Source organism: Uloborus diversus, unplaced genomic scaffold (assembly GCF_026930045.1).
Source record: "Uloborus diversus isolate 005 unplaced genomic scaffold, Udiv.v.3.1 scaffold_110, whole genome shotgun sequence".
NCBI lineage: Eukaryota > Metazoa > Arthropoda > Arachnida > Araneae > Uloboridae > Uloborus > Uloborus diversus.
This window is the reverse complement of record NW_026557766.1, coordinates 224,889-248,518: the sequence shown is the minus strand read 5'-3', so window position 1 is coordinate 248,518 and position 23,630 is coordinate 224,889. Positions and strand designations below refer to the sequence as shown.

At 32.8% G+C, this 23,630-nt stretch overlaps 1 protein-coding gene across 1 annotated transcript; it reads left to right on the top strand.

The window, feature by feature from the left end:
* Positions 1-9,390: 9,390 nt before the first annotated feature.
* Positions 9,391-22,028, top strand: LOC129232226 (piggyBac transposable element-derived protein 4-like). Its single transcript, XM_054866440.1, has 2 exons — positions 9,391-10,152; positions 21,819-22,028. Exons 1-2 carry the CDS (start codon positions 9,391-9,393, stop codon positions 22,026-22,028), a joined length of 972 nt encoding a protein of 323 aa, XP_054722415.1.
* The last annotated feature ends 1,602 nt before the right edge of the window (positions 22,029-23,630 follow it).

Genomic DNA, 23,630 nt, shown 5'->3' with positions numbered 1-23,630 from the left:
AAAAAAAGTTAGTCTGCCGACTATACCTAGTTTGATTTGCAAAGACTACAGTTTCGTTTACCACCAAAACGGGAGGATGTGGCTCAGAACCAAATGCAAAATTCATGCTGTGCGGCAATCAAAAACCGCCATTTCGGATATGCACCGCTGTAACACTCCACAATACAGGGAAAATTCAGTAAAATCTTAAATACTCCCCATATCCATTGTTTCATCGCAACAAAACACACCACAGGAAAATATACTAAAAATAAATCTAACAGTTAATCTTGTAGCATCATACTTACAAATAGCTCTAACTCGTTCATATGATATGCAAGACCTCTTCTTTTTTTTGTTACTATCTGAAAGCTGCTCATCGTTTGATGATTAAAGGTTAAGGTTAAAACCACAAAAAACTGCACTGAAGTAGAAGCATCTCACAGCAGCACTAGTGAATACGATGACACCTTCAAATCTGACAAAAAATCCCCGTTGTATGTTTGACATCATGAGCTATTTACGAATTGTTTTGACAAATGAAGATTTTGACAGAACAGCTTCAGCTTTTTTGCCATGTGCTGAGATCTTCACCGAAACAAATGCAGAAGGGAGAGACTTATCTTTTAAATAGTACAAATTTCCCCCTTAAAATATTACAGACAAGCAGAGACAACTTCTCATGTTAGTAATTTTCCGTTATTGTATCTTTAACATGTCTCATGTTGCGTTGGAAGGAAAGAATGGTTTTGTTGACAAGCAGTGGTGGTTGTCCTACTTAATACAACATTCTTCTTGATATGTATGGGCAATTTAGACCTTATGGTGGGCCGAAAACAGGAGCAACTTCTAATAGCAAAAAAAAAAAAAAGTTGTGTATTGCCATCCTAAACATGGGAAAAATAAAATTAACATTTATGTCTTCAGATCGCGCATTGGCAACAAAGTTTTCAAAAGGTAAAATGACCAATTTTCAAAAAAAAAAAAAACATTTTTTGAATCTAAATGTTTGAAATTTGTTCGAATATCGTTTACAAGCTTCCTTTTAATACTTTCTTCATGCAAATATATATATATATATATATATATATATATATATATATATATATATATATATATATATATATATATATATATATATATATATATATATATATATATATATATTTGCATTTCTTTACAGGTTTTAGTTCGCACATAAGCCGCAAAGTTCCGTGAAATAAATCACAAATCGACGTTTTTAGCTTATTTTGCACATTGCAGTATTTCTTGTTGTAGATTCCAGTTAGATTTTTTTTCTAAACAAATGTTCAATATATACTACTCTTTGTTGGAAATACAATTATATTTTATTGTATTATCAACCCAGAACCAAACACAAGTAGGTGGTTCTACTTTGTATTTCAGGCCTGTAGTTTCCATGAAGACTAGTTAACAGAATTTATACATTTTTTTAAAAAATTACATTCACAACTGAATTTTAAAAAAGTTTTAGTTTGGATCAAGGTTTGAAATTGGATTTGTGACTCAATTTTTGCATTGATGATCACGAGTATAAATTTTTCCCATTAATCAATATCATGTCTCATCCAAAAATGCCAAACCTATCGACTCAATAACCAGTTTAATAACCCTTTCAACAGCCGGAGTGTAAAAGAGGAACATTAACTGAATAACGGGTGAAGCTTCAACTGTTTTTGTAAACTTTTTGTCAACTTAAATAGAACTCGGTCGGATGAAATCGAAGTTTTAAAAACTGACTTAAAAAGCGAACAAAAATATATTTATTCAGTAAATTATCGTCCATTAGCCAGGGCTAAAACATAAATAATTGAAATACACCGCCAGCTCAATCAATTCCAGTCGAGGACTGCAGTTTCGTGCTTATTAGCACTCATGAGCCCGATATAGGAAAGTGACTGAGCTTGAAATGGTAAACATCTTAAGGAAGCCAAGAGTGCCAAACCAACTGTTAGCTAATATAGAATTAGCACAGACCAGACGAGTGACCGAAGCAATGGTTCGGTTCAACTCGAAGATTGAACGCAAGGCATGGTATATTTAGTAAATTACCGCCCATTAGCCAGGGCTAAAGCAGAAATACATGACATACACCGCCAACTCAGCAGAAATACATGTATTTCTGCTTCAGCCCTGGCTAATGGGCCGGTAATTTACCGAATATACCATACCTTGCCTTCAATCTTCGAGTTGAACCGAACCATTGCTTCGGTCACTCGTCTGGTCTGTGCTAATTCTATATTAGCTAACAGTTGGTTTGGCACTCTTGGTTTCCTTAAGAGGTTTTCCATCTTCAGCTCAGACAATTTCCTATGCTGGGCTGATGAGTGCTAATAAGCACGAAACTGCAGTCCTCGGCTGGAAATGATTGAGCTGGCGGTGTATTTCAATTAAAAGTATATTTAATGAATAATGTCAATGCAATACAGAAATGAAAATGTGATATTGATCTCGATCGCCCAAAACTAAGACCTTTCCGGCATTAGCATTCGTTAAAACGTGCGTTTGGAGTACTGGGTCTGTATATTTTTCAAACTGAAATACTAATGGAATAAGGACACTTGTAAATTATGTCTTTAAAAATTATGCACCTCCGGTTCGAAAATTCAAGAAAATAACTAGAGATATGGACCTGTACACTTATTTAAAGTCACAAAATCTACAAGTCAGATGCCTGATGATCCTCTAAACCTGTGTTTCTCAACCTTTTTTAATACGCGTCACACTTGGATAGTTTGCTTAATCCTTGCGGTACGCTGAACTAAATTTCATACGTCAATATAAACAACGCTTTCATCATTCGCTAATGACGGCAAGGGAGAAAAACGCAATTTCCATATGTATACAATATAAATATTTTAAACATTTTTTTAATATTTCAGTTTCTTCAGAAATTGAATAAAAGTTTATCAAGAATTTTAATGCTCATTACGGCCAGAAAGTTCAAAACTATCACTTAAGGCAAGCACAAGTGTCTCAGTCATGTTAAGGTAAAGTGGCCCTTGATTCAGCTTTATGATGGGAAGAGCTACACGAAGTTTTTTAATTTGAGGATCTAGACATGAAATTTTTTTGTTTTTGAAAAGCGTCAATGCCAAGAATCTCATGCCATCTTTAAAATATTAACAGAACCAGGTCATGTACAACATAAGCAGAGATTTTTTTTTACGTTGTTTATTAACAGCCAATATGCTTCCAAAGGCACCTAGTTTTAAGGAGCGGCTGCTTCTGAGTTATATAAATCTTTCTCTTGATTTTTAAGAAAATTCCTTGTTGATGCGTCAACAGATCACGAACTCAGTCATTTTTCAATGCCAGTCAACTAGAAGTACTGCATAAGCTTTTAAATTTGAATCTTGACCCAAGTGTTCTGCCGCCACAAACTGATATGAACACTTCGAATTCGTTTTTACTTCCTTTTACAAAAAAGGAAGTATTGTATTCGCGAAAGAAATTTCACTCAAAAATCGGCCTTTATTTCCATTTTGCTCACCCCCCCACAGATTTTTTGTAACACTAGACAGAAGTTTGAAAGAAATGCGCAAAGTCACATGCAAAACTAACACTAAAATAAGGATAAAAACTTAGCTATTGTTCTTTTCTTTCTGTATTGGCATCTGGGCCCCTCTTAAGTGTTCAGCATTGATAAGGAAGGATTTATTCGCTTTGAGAATGTGGGCTTTTCCAAACATGAGATTTTTTAGCTTTAGTTTAATACGCAGAAATTCTGGCTTAAGGTATTCAAATTCAGCACTCGTGTTACAAAGTCTCAACCAAGTTTTAAAAAGACCTTGTTTAATATGAAAGGCCAGTAGAATAACAGGTTCAATCTTTTTTTAAAATTCTTATTGATATTGCAATCCTATTCGCGATGGAGTAAACAGCATAGTATTAATAAATTTTAGCAGTTAATAAAATTTGTTTAATTTTAGGCAAGAATTACCATGAAATGTGTTGTGCTAAAATTTATCTAAAAATGACTTGCAAATCTCCATATGTTCCTTTCACTTCGATTAAATATGCTAGTGATACCCAAGGCAACGCGTTTTAATCACGCAATAGCATAACTTTTAAACTAGTATGGATAGAGTTCTCATATGTTTGGTATTAAAATACAAACATATCCATTGCAGTGTCGGTACTATTTCAGTATACTGAATCCTGTTACTTCGAGTGAAATCAATTAATTCTTTATATTTGCATTCAAATTTAAAAACAGAGAATGATTCAATTACGGTAGCATATACCACAAAAAAGGGGTGCCATTAAGACTGATTACCATATTACCACTACAGTACCAGCAAACCTGACTACCTACATTTTTCTTGTCTTTATGACAAAATTTTAGTTGTTAATTATGAGTTTTTATCATTACGTGACATTGGAAAACACCGGGAAAAATAAATCACTTAAACCTATTGTTAAACAAAAACTGCGGATGATGTGAAAAGTCTAATTAAATATTTAAAATCAGCGTCAAAAATCACCCTAGAAAACACATAAATGTTTCATTTAACTAAGTCTTTATGCCAGTCTATTAGTTTTTTCATTGCGTATTATAGGAAAACATGGGGGGGGGGAATAAATAGCATAAAACCTATGATTTCGAAAAAAATGTGGGCGATAGAAAAAATCTAAATAGATATTTGAAATTAGCGTCAAAAACTACCTTTAGGAACACTATAAATGTTTCATATAACAAAACCTTTGTTTGCCCGTGTTATCAATACGCATTTAATGAAATATTTTTTAATAAAAAAACCCCGCCTGCAAAAACACTCAGGAACTAAAAAGCAAACGAGCCGATGATTGCAGCCCATGACTTTCTTGTACACCAATTTAAGGTTATTTCTCGATTATTGGCATTTTCAATGTGACTTAATAGTTAACTCTAAATGTCCCTAACAATGATCAAATTAAAGATTTTAAAAAAAATCACCAAATTTGACGCCAAGTTGGTGACAAAATTGGCAACTAAAAACACGGATGATATATATCGCCAAGTATCTGCCAAATTATAACACCACTTGAGCTTTCATCGATATTAACAATGATTTCCCACCATAAAGGTGCAAAAGATCCCTTAAAAACACCGGAACGCAACCAAAAAGGGAGGTGCACAACTAGACCCCTACTTGGAGTCTATGTAACAACTTTCAAGGACATACCGTTCTTGAGTTATGCGACATACATACGCACATACAGACGTCACGAGAAAATTCGTTGTAACTAACTCGGGAAGTAAAAATGGATATTTCCGGCGTTCTTAGGTATATATGCACGTGTGGTCGGATCGAAAAAAAGAAAATTAGCATTCATTCGGGGGTGAGCAAAATAGAAATTGAGGTCTATTTTTGAGTGAATTTTTTTTTTGCGAATACAATGCATCCTCTTTTGCAAAAGGAAGTAAAAATAATTGGTAACGTTGAAACACTATTTCCTACCCAAACCTATAACTCAAAACTTATTTTACAATTTCAGTTCAAAATTAATCGAACTTAACACTCAATTATAATATGAAGATTTTAATAACTATACGATAAATTACTTAACTTCTTAATTATATACGATCTCGTAATTTTTAATCACCTTGTTGAAGATTATGCTTATTTTACACCAGGGGAGAGTGTATGAGGGATTTTCGTTTATTTAGTTTTTTTTTTTACTTTTATTCTTGTTTTACAAACGATAACTTTTCGACACTTAAATTTTTTCATACGGGGGAGCTGGATGTTCCATTTGTTCTGGATGTACTGGTTAGTTTTTACACTAAATATCAGAGGATGATTTTTATCCTTTGAGTGTGGTTAAGGAAAAAACCATGCAATATATGAAGGTCTTTTAAGTATGTGTGGTCATATAGTTGATAAAACTGCTCAGTAGGCATTAAATGAGCTACCCGCATTAGATAAATCAAGCTGTAATAAATGAACGTGTTGTGACACTAAGTATCTTAAGGGCATTTCCTATTTACATATTTTCCCAAAAACTTTATAGTTTATTATATTTAATAATTTCAGTTTTCAAATTTTGAACAGAAGAACTTATGTCGGGTTCGCCAGTACCTATAAAAAATTTTATTGAGGATGGTCGAGCGGGGATGATTTAAAAAAAAAAAATAGTTCAGTTGACGTGGAATGACTATATTTGTTATTAGTGAGCAATTTTATTACTAAAGTTGCTTAACTATATATTTTGAACTATTTCTTTTAAGACATAGCTCCAACTATGACAACACTCTTTGGACAGTTCCTAGGGTGTCGTGATAATGAGTTTCGCAATGAGAAACTTTTCAACTGTAACTTCAAAGATTTAAAGAGAAAAAAATGTTTTTAAAAAGATTTAAAGATGCTAAAGTGTGAACTCACAGCACGGATGGGTGCACATAAGCAAGGATACTTGAATCTGATGCTTCAACAGACCTTCCATCTTCAAAAGGTTGCCCATCATTTCGAACCAAAGTTTTTGCAACTATACAAAATATGAAAGTAAGCATTTTACACTGTAGCAATTACTTTGCAGAAAAGAATATCCTTAAGATGAAAATATGCTCCTTTTATGCATATTTGACAGAAAGAAATGAATATGTAACTATCTTTTGTTTACTAAATAAAGTGTAATAAGTTAAATTTATAAATCCCAATAAAATTATTAAACAGTTATCTTCGTAAAAGTCGAAATTTTCATGAAATTGTACAATAACAAATACACTAACAGGTGAAACTAATCTCATTTTTCTGCAAAAGATGAAAAAGTTCAGAAAACATATCTGGTATTAATTGCCTCAGGTAGAGGGTGTTAGTTGCTAGCCAACTGAGCAATGAAAATAAATGCTGATGGTAAAGGAAAAAGCCTGAAGGTATTATATAAAAAAAATTAGCCAAAACATTAACTGATAATCCTACAAAGAAATTACTGCGTCACGCTGGGAGAACATTTTTGGTCAAAATACATGCTTAGTAATCTGTGATTCTAATTCAGCGAACCACAGCAAACCTTTGGCTTTCTCCTATGAAAGGGTGGTTTTTTATTTAGCTCAATTGGCTACTTGAAGCAATTAACACCAGAAAAAAAATTCTGCATGCAGAAACTGAAATGTATTGCACCTGTTAGCCTTTAGCCAACGGCGGTACATATGCTGTACCGACAAAAAGTGCTCTCTTCCTACGGCTGTGGTACAACGTCTGTACCAGTGCTTCCCTTCCCCCTCCAGTTACTTCCCGCAGCTGATAATCCTTTCACACACGCCTACACAGGGAGAAAATGAATGAAACGCACTACACCCCTTTTGGGGTCTGTCAATCAGAGGCGTTTGGCATAGTTTTGTTCTCAGTGAAGGAATGTGTGGCGAAGTTTCGAAAAAGAGGGGAGAAAGAAAAGAAGTAAAATACTTGAAGGAAAGAAAAATTTTTGATAGCCTTTTTCTGTTTAATAACCCAATAGTAAGGCGTCCTATAATTAATAACAGCATATTTTACTGAGTACAAAACACCTATTTAGTTTAAGCAGTGTAGATATTTAGGGAGCAGAGGCAATAAACATCATTCTCCAAAATATTTCTTTTGTTATGGTTTTATAAAAATAATTAAACACTTGAAAAGCATATCTTATTTTGTTAACTTTTCGAAAATGAATATCATGCTGAATAGGAAACAACTTATCAATTTGCGATTTGCTACGTTTCATTTATTTATTTATTTACTTTTTAACTGAAAATTATTTGTAATACCGTTTCAACAAAACATGGAAAACATTCTAAAATCAATAAATTTGAAAGAGAGGTTCAATTAGGAATCTGTGACGTGAATCTTTTGGTTTAAAAATTAAAAGTTAGACTAAATGCTCTTTTTTTTTGTTTTTTTGTTTTTTGTTTTTTATAAAAAGAGTCACTAGCACAGCCAGAATTATCTTCTGGAGGGGGCTTTCTGTTCAAAACGAACCTTTTCATATGTAAAAGTTATTGCATTAGGGATGGCAAAAATGTTAAAATCAAGGGCTCTGAGGGGTGTTTTTAACCCCCCCCCCTTCGCTATGCCTCAAAATCTTCTGTGATAATTGATCACTTATTGAGTGAAAAGCATAAAAACCTAATTTTGATATTTTAGAAAATATAAATGTATTTCCTTGATATTTTGTCTATAGTGAATATTATTTCAGTAGAAAGTTAAAAGGACTAAGGATATGCTGAGTGAAACAAAATAAGTATGGTACACCGGGGCACGTTTACGAGGATTTTTTTTTCGCTGAATTTTTTAATTTTATGGTTCAACTTAGGAATTCTTAAACGTTATGGCCTTATAAAGCAGTTGATAAAGTATAAATTTGTGCATTCAGTTTTCCCCCTGTTTGTATTTAAAGGGCTTAAAATGTTAATTTTTAAGTCAAAGTCGGTTGCTCCTCTTTCTTTCTTGCGCAAAAAAAAGAGGTTAAGTGAAAAGATTTATAAGAGCACCTGATATATCTTACTCAGTTTTCAATGAGGGTCTAATGTCTGTTTATTTTTTTTTCTGTTAATTAATTCTTACATTTGGAACTGTTTATGCCAGTAAAAAATGGAAGAAAGAGGTTGGTTTTCTGTTTACTCATGCGTATTTTTTTTTACTTATCTTCTCTTACTCACAAATAACAACGTACTGGGTAGTGAAAATGTATTATAAAGATAGTACATAAATAGGAAATGTTGAAAAGAGGAAAGACTTGGAATCTAAAACAAATTTGCCCAGATATTTTTCTTGTGCATTGTGAAGGGAGCGGAACTTAATCCTTCAACAATTACTAGAGGTATTTCAACCACAATTAGAAGAAAGAGTGAATGGGGATATCAGGGGATTTGTAGGCTGTCTCTCCATATTATCTCACTCGACAGTGATTGACTTTGAAACGCCTCTAACAGCTTCATATACAAAAAAGGGTGCCTTGCATGCTCTAAAAGATAGATAAGCGCTATACGTTCTTTATGTAAATGAATACGGTGTTCAAGCATATTCCGCATGCACCTGCTCAGAAAAGCAAAGCAAGGAATTGTTTGCTATTATTGTAGATTCTATCTTGGACACACGTATTAGTGTCATCATTTTTCTGAATAGCCAAGCTGAAAAGCAAAGTTGCCTCCCTTGAATCTAAGGTATTCTACATTGTATTTACAATGGCTTTGGTCTCAGTTGAACGCTATTTACCTCCGCATTTTAGCGCATATATAAGGACATCTGGCATTTATTGAATCCAGTGGTCTACCTAACAAATAGAGTTTGATATTTATTATTTTGTTGTCGTTAGCCTTAGGCTAGATGAGAAGTGTTTTTTCAGTGATTTCAATTTTAAAACTGAACCAAATATACTTACAGAAAATCTAAACCTCTAATGTAATTACTAAATTTATTGCAATTAAAAATGTATCGTCGGAAAGGACTCACAGATGAAGAAATACAAAAGTTGATGCAAGAACTAGACGATGAAAACTATGCTGATAGTGAGTCAGATTGCGAGGAGGAGGATGAATCGTTTATGCAATCTGAGCTAATCGACGGAAATGAAGAAAATATTATCGTCGCACCGGAATTTCCAGAAAGTTCTTTTGAAGTTGGAGCCTTAGAAAAGTGGGATAACCCAAAAGTATCTGATTCTCCAATGAAATTCCAATTCACTTCGCATGTTGGCGTGAAAGTAAGTGTGGAGGAACTACAAGAAGAGAAAGACTATTTCAATCTCATTTTTACCAATGACTTTGTTGAATTTTTATGTAAAGAGACGAACAGGTATGCTTCTCAGACTTTGCAGCCAGTACATTTAGGAAAAAGGAAACATGTTTTAGAATGGAAGCCTTGCACCACTGAAGAACTAAAACGTTTTATTGCTTTGACCCTTTTAATGGGTCATATTGATAAAGATGATATTTGTGAATATTGGTCGAAAGACGAACTGATTGAAACGCCTATTTTCGGAAAAAGCATGTCCCGAGACAGGTATTTACAGATCCTTAAATTTTTACACTTTGCCAACAACGAAAACTCGCCAGACCGAAACGATCCAAATTACGACAGACTGTGGAAAATTAGAGAAGTATTTGATCATATAAATTTATATTTTAGAAGCCTGTATGATCCCACAGAAGAACTGTCCATTGATGAAGTTATTGTGAAATTCAAAGGTCGTGTTATTTTCAAACAATATATTCCAAAAAAACACAAGCGATGGGGTATAAAAATTTTTAAAATTTGTGATAAAACTGGTTATACTTGTCATATGCAAGTTTATCTTGGTAAAGATAACTCACAAGGAAGTAGCACTAATTTATCATCGCACAATGTGGTAGTAAAAATGTGTGAACATTTCAAGAACAAAGGGCACAAGCTTTACATGGACAACTTCTTTTCTTCCCCATTGCTCTTCTCAGATCTTTTCTTCAACTATAAAATTAACAGTTGTGGAACCATACGATCAAATCGAAAATATTACCCAAAAGAATTGTCAAAAACTAAATGTAAACTGCAGCAGGGGGAAGTAAAATTAAAATATAATGCAACAGGGCTTACAGCATTACGCTGGAAAGATAAACGCGATGTTTATATGCTCAGTAACATACATTGTCCGGATTTGAAAACTAGCAAAGATAATAAAAAACCAGAAATTGTAGAAGATTATAATCAGCACATGGGATATGTGGATGTAAGTGATAGGATGGCCAATTCGTATACCTTTGGGAGAAGAACAATGAAGTGGACTAAGAAGTTATTTTTCCATCTCCTTGATCTAACAGTACTTAACTGTCATTATTTGTTTAAATTAAAATTTCCGAAAAGCACCCACAAAACATTTCGCAAGAACCTCATCAGACAACTTCTAACTATCTCAACAAGCATTACAACAAGCCCTTCAACCAGTAATATATCCATTCAATCACCACATAGAAAAAATATTTGTATAAGAAATTCTAACGAAGGACATTGGCCACAAGCAATTAAAAATCGACGAAGATGCATTGTCTGTTCTAAAAAAAATGTGCAAAGGCGCTCAACCATCATATGCAAAAAATGCAATGTTGCTCTATGCGTTGATATTAATTGTTTTGAAATTTTTCACGAAAATTCAACGGACGCTTAGGAAGTTATGCAGAGCTTTGCAGATGCGTCCACCAGGTCAAATTTCGAGTTGGGGGAAAAAAAACGGAACGGGGGGGGGGGCTATAATATATATGTGTGTATGAATATTTGTGTTTATGTTTATGTTTATTCGTTTGTACCTGAATACGAACTTAGTGCTCTTTAAATTCTGTTAAGGCGATAAGGGGGCTTTCAGATGAGTAAAAATTGGTCAAACAAACGTATTTTCATTCATCATATTTCTAAAAACGACACCTTTAGCTGAACCGTTTAAAAAAAAAAAAAAACTGAATCGGTGGAAAACTCGCGAAGTTGTGACACTTTTTGTGGGAGCCACGCCCCCTTTTTTTACTAAAAAATGCATACAAAATGCATATAAGAAATGGATATAAAATGCATGAGTAAAAAAAAAGCATATAATATTTAAATTTTTAATACTAATACCATTTCTAATGAATCATAAGCACTTATTTGTGGTGAATTAGTATTAAAAACTAAATTATTTATTCAATAACGAAATTTGCAATAGTAAAACAGAAAATGCTGATTTCCTCAAAACCTAATTTTCGACATAATTACAAAACTCAAACTGCTCCTTTTAAACGAATTATTATTTAAATCTGCTGAAAATTTTATGCCAAGTATTTAAGTGGTTTGTTAACATTTTGTTGTGAAAGATTTTTCTGTTTAATTAGTTTTGTGGAGTTTATTTGCTATATTTTATTGAAATATGAACATATTTTATCGAAAACGTCTAGTTTTTGGGGTTTTTTTTCATTATTTATCTTTATTACAAAATTTTGAAAAAGTAATTCCAACATCCCAATTTCGGTTGTTTTACATATCGTATTTAGCTAGTATTTTATAAATTTGATGAATTTTCGTTTGCAAGGAGTAATATGACAAAAGCGTTATAAAATCTAAATTTAAATTTAAAAATAAATTAAATTTTAAAATAATTCAATGAAATTTCATATTTGAGCTGGTATTAGCATCATGTAACTATGCTGAAAATTTTAAAGAAATTCATTGAAAATTACTTTAAAAAAAATTGAAACCCCCGTATCGCCTTAAGCTGTAATAATTTCCTGTATTAGAATTGAACGTTAATAAAATGTGTAATTTATAGAAATATATTTCTTTCTCTCTCTGTCTTAAGCATACATATGTGTCAAAAAATAAACGCATTTTTGTGGTTGATTTTTCACAGGCTCAATTTTATGTGAGAGGAGCACATACAGTAGAAACACTTTTACTTGTATCTCAACTTAAAAAATTCATACTATTAATGTCAATAATATTATATAAAAAAATGAGAAAAGAGAGATTACACAGAATAACTTAGTAAGTCTGCACAATAAACTTAAAATGTTTTAATTTTTTTCCAGTGTACATATACAACATTATTGATGAATTACAGTTGAACCCTTTTTATGTAATAATATTTTAATGTTTTAAACCATTGAAAATTGCTTCTGTGATCTCGGATAAAAGAATCTCTAGCTTAATGGAAAATTCCATTAGACGGGCTTATTTGTAATGAGTAAGACTGCCTTTAAGCATATTTTAGCATATTCACTAATACAGTCGAAACTGTTTATCTCGAAAACCTCTCTATGTCAAAGTTTTCATTTTCCCTGCACATAAAGTATTAATTCAATGTTTTCCCCCATGTTTGTCTCGAATGAAATTTCCTGAAAACCTGTATATCTCGTTATTCGCGTAATTAAAAAGGGAATATGATCATGTATTTTATCAACTAATATGGTTGAAACATTATTGTGATAAAACTATTAACTGCTGATCATATTGAATGTAAGTTAGTTAATATTTTCTGATATTTTATTGTACTAGTTACGTTTTAAGTATGTCGACATGCTTTTGAAAAACGTGTTTACAGCAGTGTTTTTTTAGAGAACCCCATAAGGAACAAGGAGGGAAAAAAATTATTTTCAAACCATTGAATAAGTGATGACTAGCCAAGTATAGTGTCCCACTATGGTAACCCTGTATTGCGGAGAGCTAAGCGGTAGAAGTGGACATCGCCCCCTTTATGCTATCCTATTCGGGGGGGAAGGAACTAAGAAAACTTTGAGCCGTAGGGAGAGGGAAAAGATAATTCTATAGTTGCCGTAGCCTAAAGGTTAGTATTGTTATTAAATTAAAAATGGTAAAGATCTATCTCCGACACCTTGTATAGTTATACGTAATTTTATTTTAGAACCTAAAACAAAGTCTTCAAGTAACTCCTATGATTAAATATTTTTCCCCATCCTATACATTTGACCCAGTTAGTATAAGGCAATGTTTAACATTTTTAAGTTTATAAAAAAAAAAAAAACATAATATGAAAGTGTAAATGAGTCCTGCAAGAAATGATCGATCAGTTACGTACAAAAGCGTTATGCACAAGCAAGCAGAATATAAACTAGAACTGTCTTCTGCGTCGAGTGTGCAGTCAGCCCAAAAGAAAAAGTCGGGAACGTGCGAACTTCTACGCTGTAAATTACCATCTGTCCTTGCGATTTACACAGCTCATACTGCTAAAAGACCGTCAATTGGCTTCCTCTTGGACATTAGAGACAACAAGAATTATCAGCAAATAGGTATCTTTTAAGAGCTCCGGGACACAAGAATCTTCAAATTTTCAGCTTTTTTTTACCATTTAAGAATCTTTTTTTTTTTCCACTTCAATGGACGTTTGAATCTTGTTTATATCTTAATTAGGACGAAAAATATTTTTTTGTTGCGTGCATATAACTAATATTTTTAACTCGAAAATTTTAAACGTTTTACCCTATGATGCAATTTTTCCTCACTTTTTGCATTCAATGTCATAAGTCAAGAACTGATAAAGATAAAGTGATGAAACGTGGAGCCTATCTTTTTCAAAGAGTTGAATTTCTAATCGGCAATTTTCTGAAAACAAAAGTTTGCAGCAAAAAATGATTTTAAAATATATATCTTCGAATTTTTTCTTCAAATACTCAATTTTTCATTGAATTAATGTTTTTTAAATCTCAGAATAAAAACTTAGATATTTTTGCATAATTTTTGAAAAAATATTGAAAATTGACCTAGAGTATTTAGAGTTTTAGCAATTTAAAGCGATCCCATTAAAAAAATTAGACTTAAATTTAAAAAAAATTTAATAGTTATTTCATGATTTTGCTTATTAAATCGATGAAGAATCAGTGCAAAATATTTCAAAAATCTAAACTGTTTAACATTTTGTTTTTCAAAATATGTCCCGAACCTCCTTAAGAAAACTTGTGGTAACAACTATTACCATACTATAAAAATCCACACATATATATCTTCCAGTTATATTCCATTCTACACATATATATTCCAGTAAGTGTAAACAAACTATTACTTTACTCGGGGTTGTTTTTAAAAGTAAAATGATAGAGAGTGAAGTTTAGGTAACACAGAAGATTCCACGCGTTTCCTAACAATTGCGCATGAGTCGTCATAACGACTTGAAACAACTTTAAATTTTTTGATCTCATTTTCCAGCAGGTCTACAAATGAGAAACTCGTTTCGACCAGATTTGCTTGTCACGGGGATTGTTATTAAATATATATCTTTATAAATTTCACCTTTTCAGAAATAATGCGCAGTTGAGGATACTAGTTACCTTATAAATGCTGTAATCCGAGGTATATGGAAACTTTATAGTATTTATACTCATATTCTTTTTGAACTTCAAACCTCGATGTCAGTTACATATGCTTGTATTTTACGTAGATTCAGGGCATGATGAATTTGCTTTAAAGACTTTTCTTAAATGAATTTCGATTATACTTAGAGGATTCAGCTGGTAGCAAGTGACCTAAGGGTCACAAATGGAATGTTGTTGGTGTCAGGTCCCTAACTAGAATTTTTGGGATGGCGAACGTTCTCAATTTATCGAATGGAATTGGAAATTTTCTTGAGCAAAACACGAAACTTCGCCGAATAGAACTTCAAATTTTACAGAATGATGATCATTTTTCCAACTCGTCGGACAAAACTTGCCGAATAAAGAATTGCTTGAAGGACAGTGATCAACCGAAACCTTTCATCGGGGACCCCCCTCGTCAAAATAAATGATTGATATTTAGATCAGAGGTGGTATAAATCGCATGTTTTTTTAGAGAGCGTAAAACTACAAACAAAATCTGTTTAAGTTCTAAAAAATGCAATGTTCAAAAAAAAAAAAAAAAAAGCAGCTGTTTCACACTTATACAACCACTTACATTCCCTTCAACTCGAAGATTGCTTATTTTCAGATAAATAACTGGTATACTTCTTATTGTGCTTTATTTGTACCTTATTAATTTTTCTTACATAACATTTGTCTATTTTTTAGCAAAAGTCAATAAGTTCAAAGAAAAGAGATTTGATAAAACACTGCAACTTGGTAGACTTAAACAATTAGTTACTTCAGGAAGTAAACCAATTATACAGATACAATTTAACATTAAAGTGAACGAAATCTTTTAAATCCGTTTTTTTTTTTGTCATTTTTATGGCGATGTCGAGTATAAATTAATAATGCTTCATAACTGGAGTTTTGGAATTGGCGATTTTACATTCACTTCAATGAATTCTTGCTTAAAATGTTCCTTTCGTACCTAATATCACCGAGTAATTAAAGAAAAAGTGAAAACACTACATTCAACTCCTTTGGGAATATTTGTGTTCATCCAAAATGCGTTTTCTTTCAATTACGCAAAGTACTATTTCAGGCAGTCAGAAGCAAAGGAATGCAAGTGCCAACATTAAAAATGGAGACATCCGGTACAAAAGAGTAGTTAAACATTTGTTTTGAGACAAGAGAGTACTAGTAGTCCTGGTAGGTACTGCTACGCAGCAAGATATTTAAAAAAGATTTTTAATGCAAACCTCTTTAGGAGCGCAACTTTAAACTAATTGTACTCAAAACTTAAAAAATGTACAGTTAGATCCCTTTGCTTCTACCTGCCTCATTTACGCATTAATTTTATTAGAATCCGAGTAAAAATACATTTACTACATTTATAAAAATGAGAATAACAATCATTGTTACCTACTTAATCAGATGAAGTGAAAAAGCCACGATCATCAAGGATTTCAGGGCCTGGCGATCTGTTTGACGCCTACACGTCACTAGAATCCACTGTAATGAGAACCAGAAGATACATTAAGTGTTTGTAAGTAAAATATATCTAACATGAAAGTAGTTATTTCCCTTTATGAATGCTCGGAACTAAATGAGAAGGAGTTATTTGCAGATAAAGAAGCCCATGCTTATAACCCTACAGTGGACAAATTGTGCATCTCATTATATACCGCCAAAATTGAAAGATTGACCTCATGGCGCTATTGTAGTGTTGGACTTAATACAAAAAGAGTTAAGTGATTAATTTCAACCCAAATAGCTATTAATTTTAATTGCATTTCATTTCCATGCCCAGCACGTTAGCTCTTTAATAAGGGGCGGAGTAGCCCCACGGTCAATAGGTCCTCGGGTCCGTGCGCTGTTACGCATTGACACACGTGCCCGTACGAATTCTTGCACTCTTTGCAATTCTGAAAATATTAGCTAAAGTAGTTTTTATATTAAATCATTTAGGCAAATTAAGTAAAAATTGATTAACATTGTATTCAACATGAAATGATTCAAACATTTTGTATAAATATATCTTGATGTTACACCGTTAAGCTTTGATAGCAAAATAAACCATTTCTGACCAATTATTTCTTTATGCGGGAGGTGAGAAAAATTGAGCTCAATCTTTTCTAAAATAACGACTATCTTAAGACAAACATGCAATTTCAAACCCAAATTAACTTAAATATTTCAAACTATGACTGTATTTTAAAACTGAGACCATATTCATCTGCATTAAAATAACATTCTTCCTAATGACATCCAGATTTTTTTTTTTTAATCACCAAAATAGAGGCCCTCGCAGACCATTTTAAAGACCTGCTCTGTAAAAACGAAGTCGACTCGACCTATAGCACAAGGAACTTTATTAATCGATTACTGACCTAACAGCATTGTGTTTGATCGAATAGAGCAAGAGATAACTGCTTAGTAGGCAATCAATTTAAGCACCAATTCTTTTCCATAAGAATCACTTAGGGCTACTCATTTGACAGGAGACGAGAGGTTGAACTTAACATAGGATTTAGGGTACGACTCTTAGTAAAATATTCAATTCGTAATCTGCATGCAAATACTAAGTAAACTGACATGTTTTGGAAAAAAAAATTAAATCAGTTGTCATATGAAGAATGTGAAAATAGCCTCTTTAAATGACTTTATAAACAAAATGTTACATTTGATACTTGCCTCGCATCTTTAACGCAATCAGAAACGCCTGTTATTATTATTATTATTTTTATCGAAACGGTTCTTAAATGTGTATTAACTACTGTATTGGGATAGCAAAATTTCTTCACCTATGACCTCTGAAGGATGTTTTCACCCTGAATCCACCCCCCTTTGCTCTGCCACTGCCTCACGTGAAAAATAAAAAGTAATAAAACAATAAATCTACAGTTATTTATAATAATCTTCGTCCAATTGCTATTACATTATAGCACATAATACTGCATTTAATGTAGTTCATTTTGAAAAAGAACTAAACTGTTTAATAGAAATAATTTAAAAAATGAACCAATTGGCATCTGCAATGTAAGTACCCACATTTAGTTGATGTAAAATAATTTCATTCAATGATGTCGAACTCGATTGGGTTTGGTTTCTGTTTCAAGAAACTTTTATTCGGCTCGAATTTTTGGCACAAGAAATATCACCGGGGCTCGGGGGACTTCGTTCAAACTTTTTGGGTTCGGGCTTCTAAAACGAGCCCGAACTCATCCCTACATTCATGACAACGCCCACTGCACTTATCTATCCCGACTGGTTCCGATGCCCTCGAAGCGCTTCCACTTCCTACTTCTTTTTCTTTATTATACTACCGTGTGGTGTTCTGATATGGCTGTTCTACAAGCAATCGAGAAAGGCTAACAACAGCTGAAAATTCCGTGGTGGCAAAAGTCGTAATCAACTCTAGCTTCATTGTGCGCCTTAAGGGAAGCAGCAGAAAGCGCTCATCTGATTACAGCGCCCATACCGATTAAAGAGTCCATTACGGAAGATAAGCGTTGTCTTTCGGGAGAAAAAGCGTTGCATGCTCGTTTCCCTATATTTCTTCCGAATTTAAGACATCTATGTGTTTGAACTTTAATCAAATCAATTTTATTAAGTTCTTTTCTGAGTGGTGGGAACTAGTCAGGCTATTGTTATAGCCTTCACTCCCATCTACTCAATCAGGAATTTTCAATCAGACAGGGTGAAATATACTTCTGTTTGTAATTTCTTTCCTGTTATTTTACTTGTGAAACGCATTTTTTGTAAAAAAAAAATATTACCTCGATTGAAATATAATGAATTGAATCAAATATTATGGTATTAAAACACTGATTGACAACCTCACTCAATTTCTTAAATATGTTCCCAAAACTGTGCAAAAAACATTTTGAACATTTACACTTTACTTGTTAAGAGGCATTATTTTGAAATTCAGACAAAAAACGGAAATTTTGGCAGTGACCATTTTTGATTTTCCTAATTTTTTTACATCTCAAAGTAGGCCATAAGAAGTAAACATTCTGAAATTTTTAGCTTTCCAAAAAAATTTTTTCGCTCGTTAAAAATTCCCAAAGTTTGACGTTTTGCAGCGCTTTTTAGAAAAATTCTAAAAGTCGCATTTCAGTGCGCTTTAGCTCTTTACAGAAACACCACCCCACGGTTATGTTTATATTTATTGGTTGTACTGGTATCTAGTGATGACGACTTCATAGTTATTTTGGTTGGGGGTTGTTGCTTTCTTCAGATATGGGGTCGCAAAGTATGGATTTTATCCGTTTTCGCGCAAGTTGAACCTGCGTTATTTCTCCCAAAAAGATACCCCCCGAAAAAAATGTAACATATACTGAAAGTTTATACTATGAAGAGAGTAAATAACACAAAATTTGTTTGAGGTTTAATTTTTTTTAGGAGAAAAATGCCCTGATATTTTTCAAATTATCAAAAATTGTGCTTTTTTGATCGCAATTAACTCAAAACATCATCACTAGGGAAAAAACCCTTTTATATATTATGGTACCTGGCTATGTGTAAAACATCATGAAAAAGAAAGCAGCATGGGATCTCTTGTTTTCCAGAAAATAATTTTTTTTGTAGCTCATTTTATGCGTTTTCTCGTACGTAAAACATGTGTCCAGTATGCAGATTAGATCTTCTAAAACTTTAAGGATGTAGTAAGAATGTATATATGTGTGTATAGAGAAAGAAAAAGACTAGTAATACTTTATTTTTCTGATTTTTACAAATTGATGTTATTTTAATTGCAGGTAATTCAGAAAAACGATAAATCGTTATAATATATATATATATATATATATATATATATATATATATATATATATATATATATATATATATATATATATATATATATATATATATCGTATCAATCCAAAAATAATTTTTTCTTATTTATGTCCGTAGCAATGGAAGAAATATCATGAACAATATCTGTTTCACTTTCCTCTACATGCCCTTTTTCTATGTCATCTTCAAATACCTCTAAAAGGCTGTCGGTTCTTGATAAATCAGTATTATCCGCTTTTTTTTTCCTTTGTACATCGGTTAAAAGCAGCTTCAATTTGACTTTTTGTCAGATATTCGTTCGGTTGGAATATTTTTATGTCTTCAATCATCTTTATTCTCATTGCATGTTCTGCAACAAAAGAGAAAACAAGGAAGAAAACATTTTGGAAATCTCATGTGAAGGGTGGGCTCTCCCAACTCGTAAAAGTACACAATTTTCATTGAAACAAATACAATTTCTTTATGAAAAGTTCCTTTATGGTAAAAAACCGGCAGAAAACAGACGTCCGACCAAGTAGAACATGCAATGAGAACAGAGATGATTGAAGACATAAAAATATCCCAACCGAACGAATCTGACTAAAAGTCAAATTCAAACTGTTTTTAGCTGATATCCCAAGCAAGAAAACGCGAATAATACTGATTTATCAAGAACTGACAGCCTTTTAGAGGTATTTGAAGATAACATAGAAAATAGACATTTAGAGGAAAGTGAAGCAGATATTGTTCATGATATATATATATATATATATATATATATATATATATATATATATATATATATATATATATATATATATATATATATATATATATATGATATGGATTTATCGTTTTCTGAATTACCTGCAATTAAAATACCATCAATTTGTAAAAATCAGAAAAATAAAGTATTACAAGTCTTTTTCTTTCTCTATACACACATATATACATTCTTACTACATCCTTAAAGTTTTAGAAGATCTAATCTGCATACTGGACACATGTTTTACGTACGAGAAAACGCATAAAATGAGCTACAAAAAATATTATTTTCTGGAAAACAAGAAGAGATCCCATGCTGCTTTCTTTTTCATGATGTTTTACACATAGCCAGGTACCATAATATATAAAAGGTCTTCTTTCCTAGTGATGCTGTTTTGAGTTAATTGCGATCAAAAAAGCACAATTTTTGATAATTTGAAAAATATCAGGGTATTTTTCTCCTAAAAAAAATAAACCTGAAACAAATTTTGTGCCATTTACTCTCTTCATAGTATAAACTTTCAGTATATGTTACATTTTTTTCGGGGGGTGGCTTTTTTGGGGAAATAACGCAGGTTCAACTTGCGCGAAAACGGATAAAATCCATACTTTGCGACCCCTTATCTGAAGAAAGCAACAACCCCCAACCAAAATAACTATGAAGTCATCATCACTAGATACAGTTCAACCAATAAATATAAACATTACCGTGGGGTGGTGTTTCTGTAAAGAGCTAAAGCGCACTGAAACGCGACTTTTAGAATTTTTCTAAAAAGCGCTGCAAAACGTCAAACTTTGGGAATTTTTAACGAGCGAAAAAAAATTTTTTGGAAGGCTAAAAATTTCAGAATGTTCACTTCTCATGACCTACTTTGACATATAAAAAACTTATAAAAATCAAAAATGGTCACTGCCACACCTTGTCTGAACTTCAAAATAATGGCTTAAAAATGATAAAACCAAGAAAAGCGACCCGACTTACGGGCAGCGGCAGCATCCGTGTTGGAGAAAGATAGCCTCCTTTGAACAGATGACCACCTTGGACCTGTACCAGGCACAGCACGTGCAGCACCGGGCAACAAAAAGGATGATTGTGCAGGAGAGACGATGGGGCTTTGTGGAGGAGAACCTTGAGCAGATACATCGTCATTAATCGGGGATGCTTGAAATGATGAAAAATTTTGGAACGATGAGCTTGTGGAGGAGGGTTTTTTTCGGCGGGCCGGATCTTTTGGTGAGACGCGCCTGGTGGACTTGGGTGAAGAAGTTGACCGGGGAGATTTTGGAGAAGGAGTTTGACGAGGAGAAGATGTTGGTGGCCTTCTTGACGTAGATGGAGAGGAAGATGAACTGCTTCCTGAAGATGAAATAGAATGAGCGCGTCTCACTTTTGCGTTGTAATATCGCTTTGCTTTCTCTGTTTCTGCTCCCAGTTCATTCCCGATTTTGATGCACTGAGCGGACACCTTTTCCCCTTTTGCAATTAATTTCTTGTATTGGTTCCAAAATTTCTTGCTAGGACTTTTCCTCTTTTTTTTAGTGCTCGAGTCGGACGAGTCGTAGCTTAATCGGGAGGGCGCTTGGCGTGATCGGGGAGATCTTCTCGGTGACTGCCCTTGAACTTGCAGTGGGTCCTGTGGGTTGGCAGGAGACGCCACAGGAGAAGCCACAGGTGGGAGCTGGGCTGATGATTGGGAGCTCGATGGAACAGGAGACTGGTTGTCTTTGCCATCAGCAACTGAAAAAGTAAGTTGGAACTACATTATGACTTTTGTGGTAAATAAAATATCGTGTCAAAACTTTGAGCGCACTTAACTTATGTCGAAGATTGCCACTTGGTGCATGGTCTAATAAATGAAACGATGAAAAAAATCCCAATCTTTTGCGTGAATTTGTTGATGGCGAACTTTCTTAAATATTTGACGATATTATTCGCTAAAGATGCGCAAGATTGACAATCTCTTCATTTTCCACTAACATTTACTTTGCTATCCCCTATAAATCTCTTTCTATGGAGCATTTGTATACAAACTGGTAAAAATAACTCATTCAAAGAGGTTACGTGACACATTTTGAAAAAAAAAATGTTATTAAATAGTAAAGAAATTTAAATCTTTTGCACTGATTCACAATCTATTTAATCGATAAAGTCTTAAATTGCTACAACTCGAAATATTCTTGATCATTTTTCACTTTTTTTTCAAAACATTATGCCCAAATATATAAGCTTTAATTTTTATTCGGCAATTTAAAAAATATAATTAAATGTTAATTTCCACTTTAAATATGCCACTAGTTTCGGTCAAAAATAGAGTTTCTTTGGATATTCGGTGTGTTTCACCATCTTTTCGCATGAAGTAGTTCATACGAGAAAAATCTTACCCAAAAGTAGATATTTTTATATATATATCTTTCAATTTATTTTTTATTTCTTTACTTATTTGTTAGAATTGTTAAAGTAAGGCAATCAACGAAAAAACGTCATGTATCAAAAAATGATGTGCGTAAAAGGGCAGCAAGGATCTTGATTTTCAATTTAGTGTATTCCCCAGAAACAGACTCCCCTTAAAAATAGTCCATCTAATACACAGCTAAGTTTTTTAAAATGCCATCATACAAGATTTTAAATTCCATTAAAATTTGAAAAATTTCCGTCAACTAAATTAAAGTAAATTAAAAGATTCAAAGTACAAAATAATCTCCCAAATAAATGCAGGGTGCCTGTATACAAAAGACTAACGGAGCTTTGAAAAATCATCCAATTTCAAACACCAATTTCAGTTCGCTTTTTTTAACCTTAAGTAGAGAAATAGTAGTTTGCACCTCCACCCTAGCTCATGACAATTTTTAATTTTGACACTTATTTTTGAAAACATATGATATTCTAGGAACTTATTTTCTGCCATTCTACTCACTAGCAAAGTTAAAGTTATGATAAAAACCCTCTACACTATTTTGTAATTTTTGACAAGTTATAATATGAATGCTATAAACAAGGACGTTACTTACTTGCGCCGAATTTTGCAGTCCACAGAGCTTTAAGGGACTCAATAGCTGGAATAAGAAAAATGTACTTAAATATAAAGTCATAGTTTTATCTATATTTTGAACTTTCCTTGATAATTATTCAAAATGAGAACTATTTGTGTAAACATTTAACAGATGTATCGAATAATTACTCTTACCACTGCAAGATTATGTTTCTTCTCCAGGGTAGTGAGATAAGTTGGAACTATAAATTCGAAGTTTTAAGAAGCAGATTTTCAAATTACAACCCTTTTTCTTCCAAGAAGTTTTAGTCATAAAACATAAAATAAAGATGCCATTGCAGGGCCGTAACCAGAAAATAATT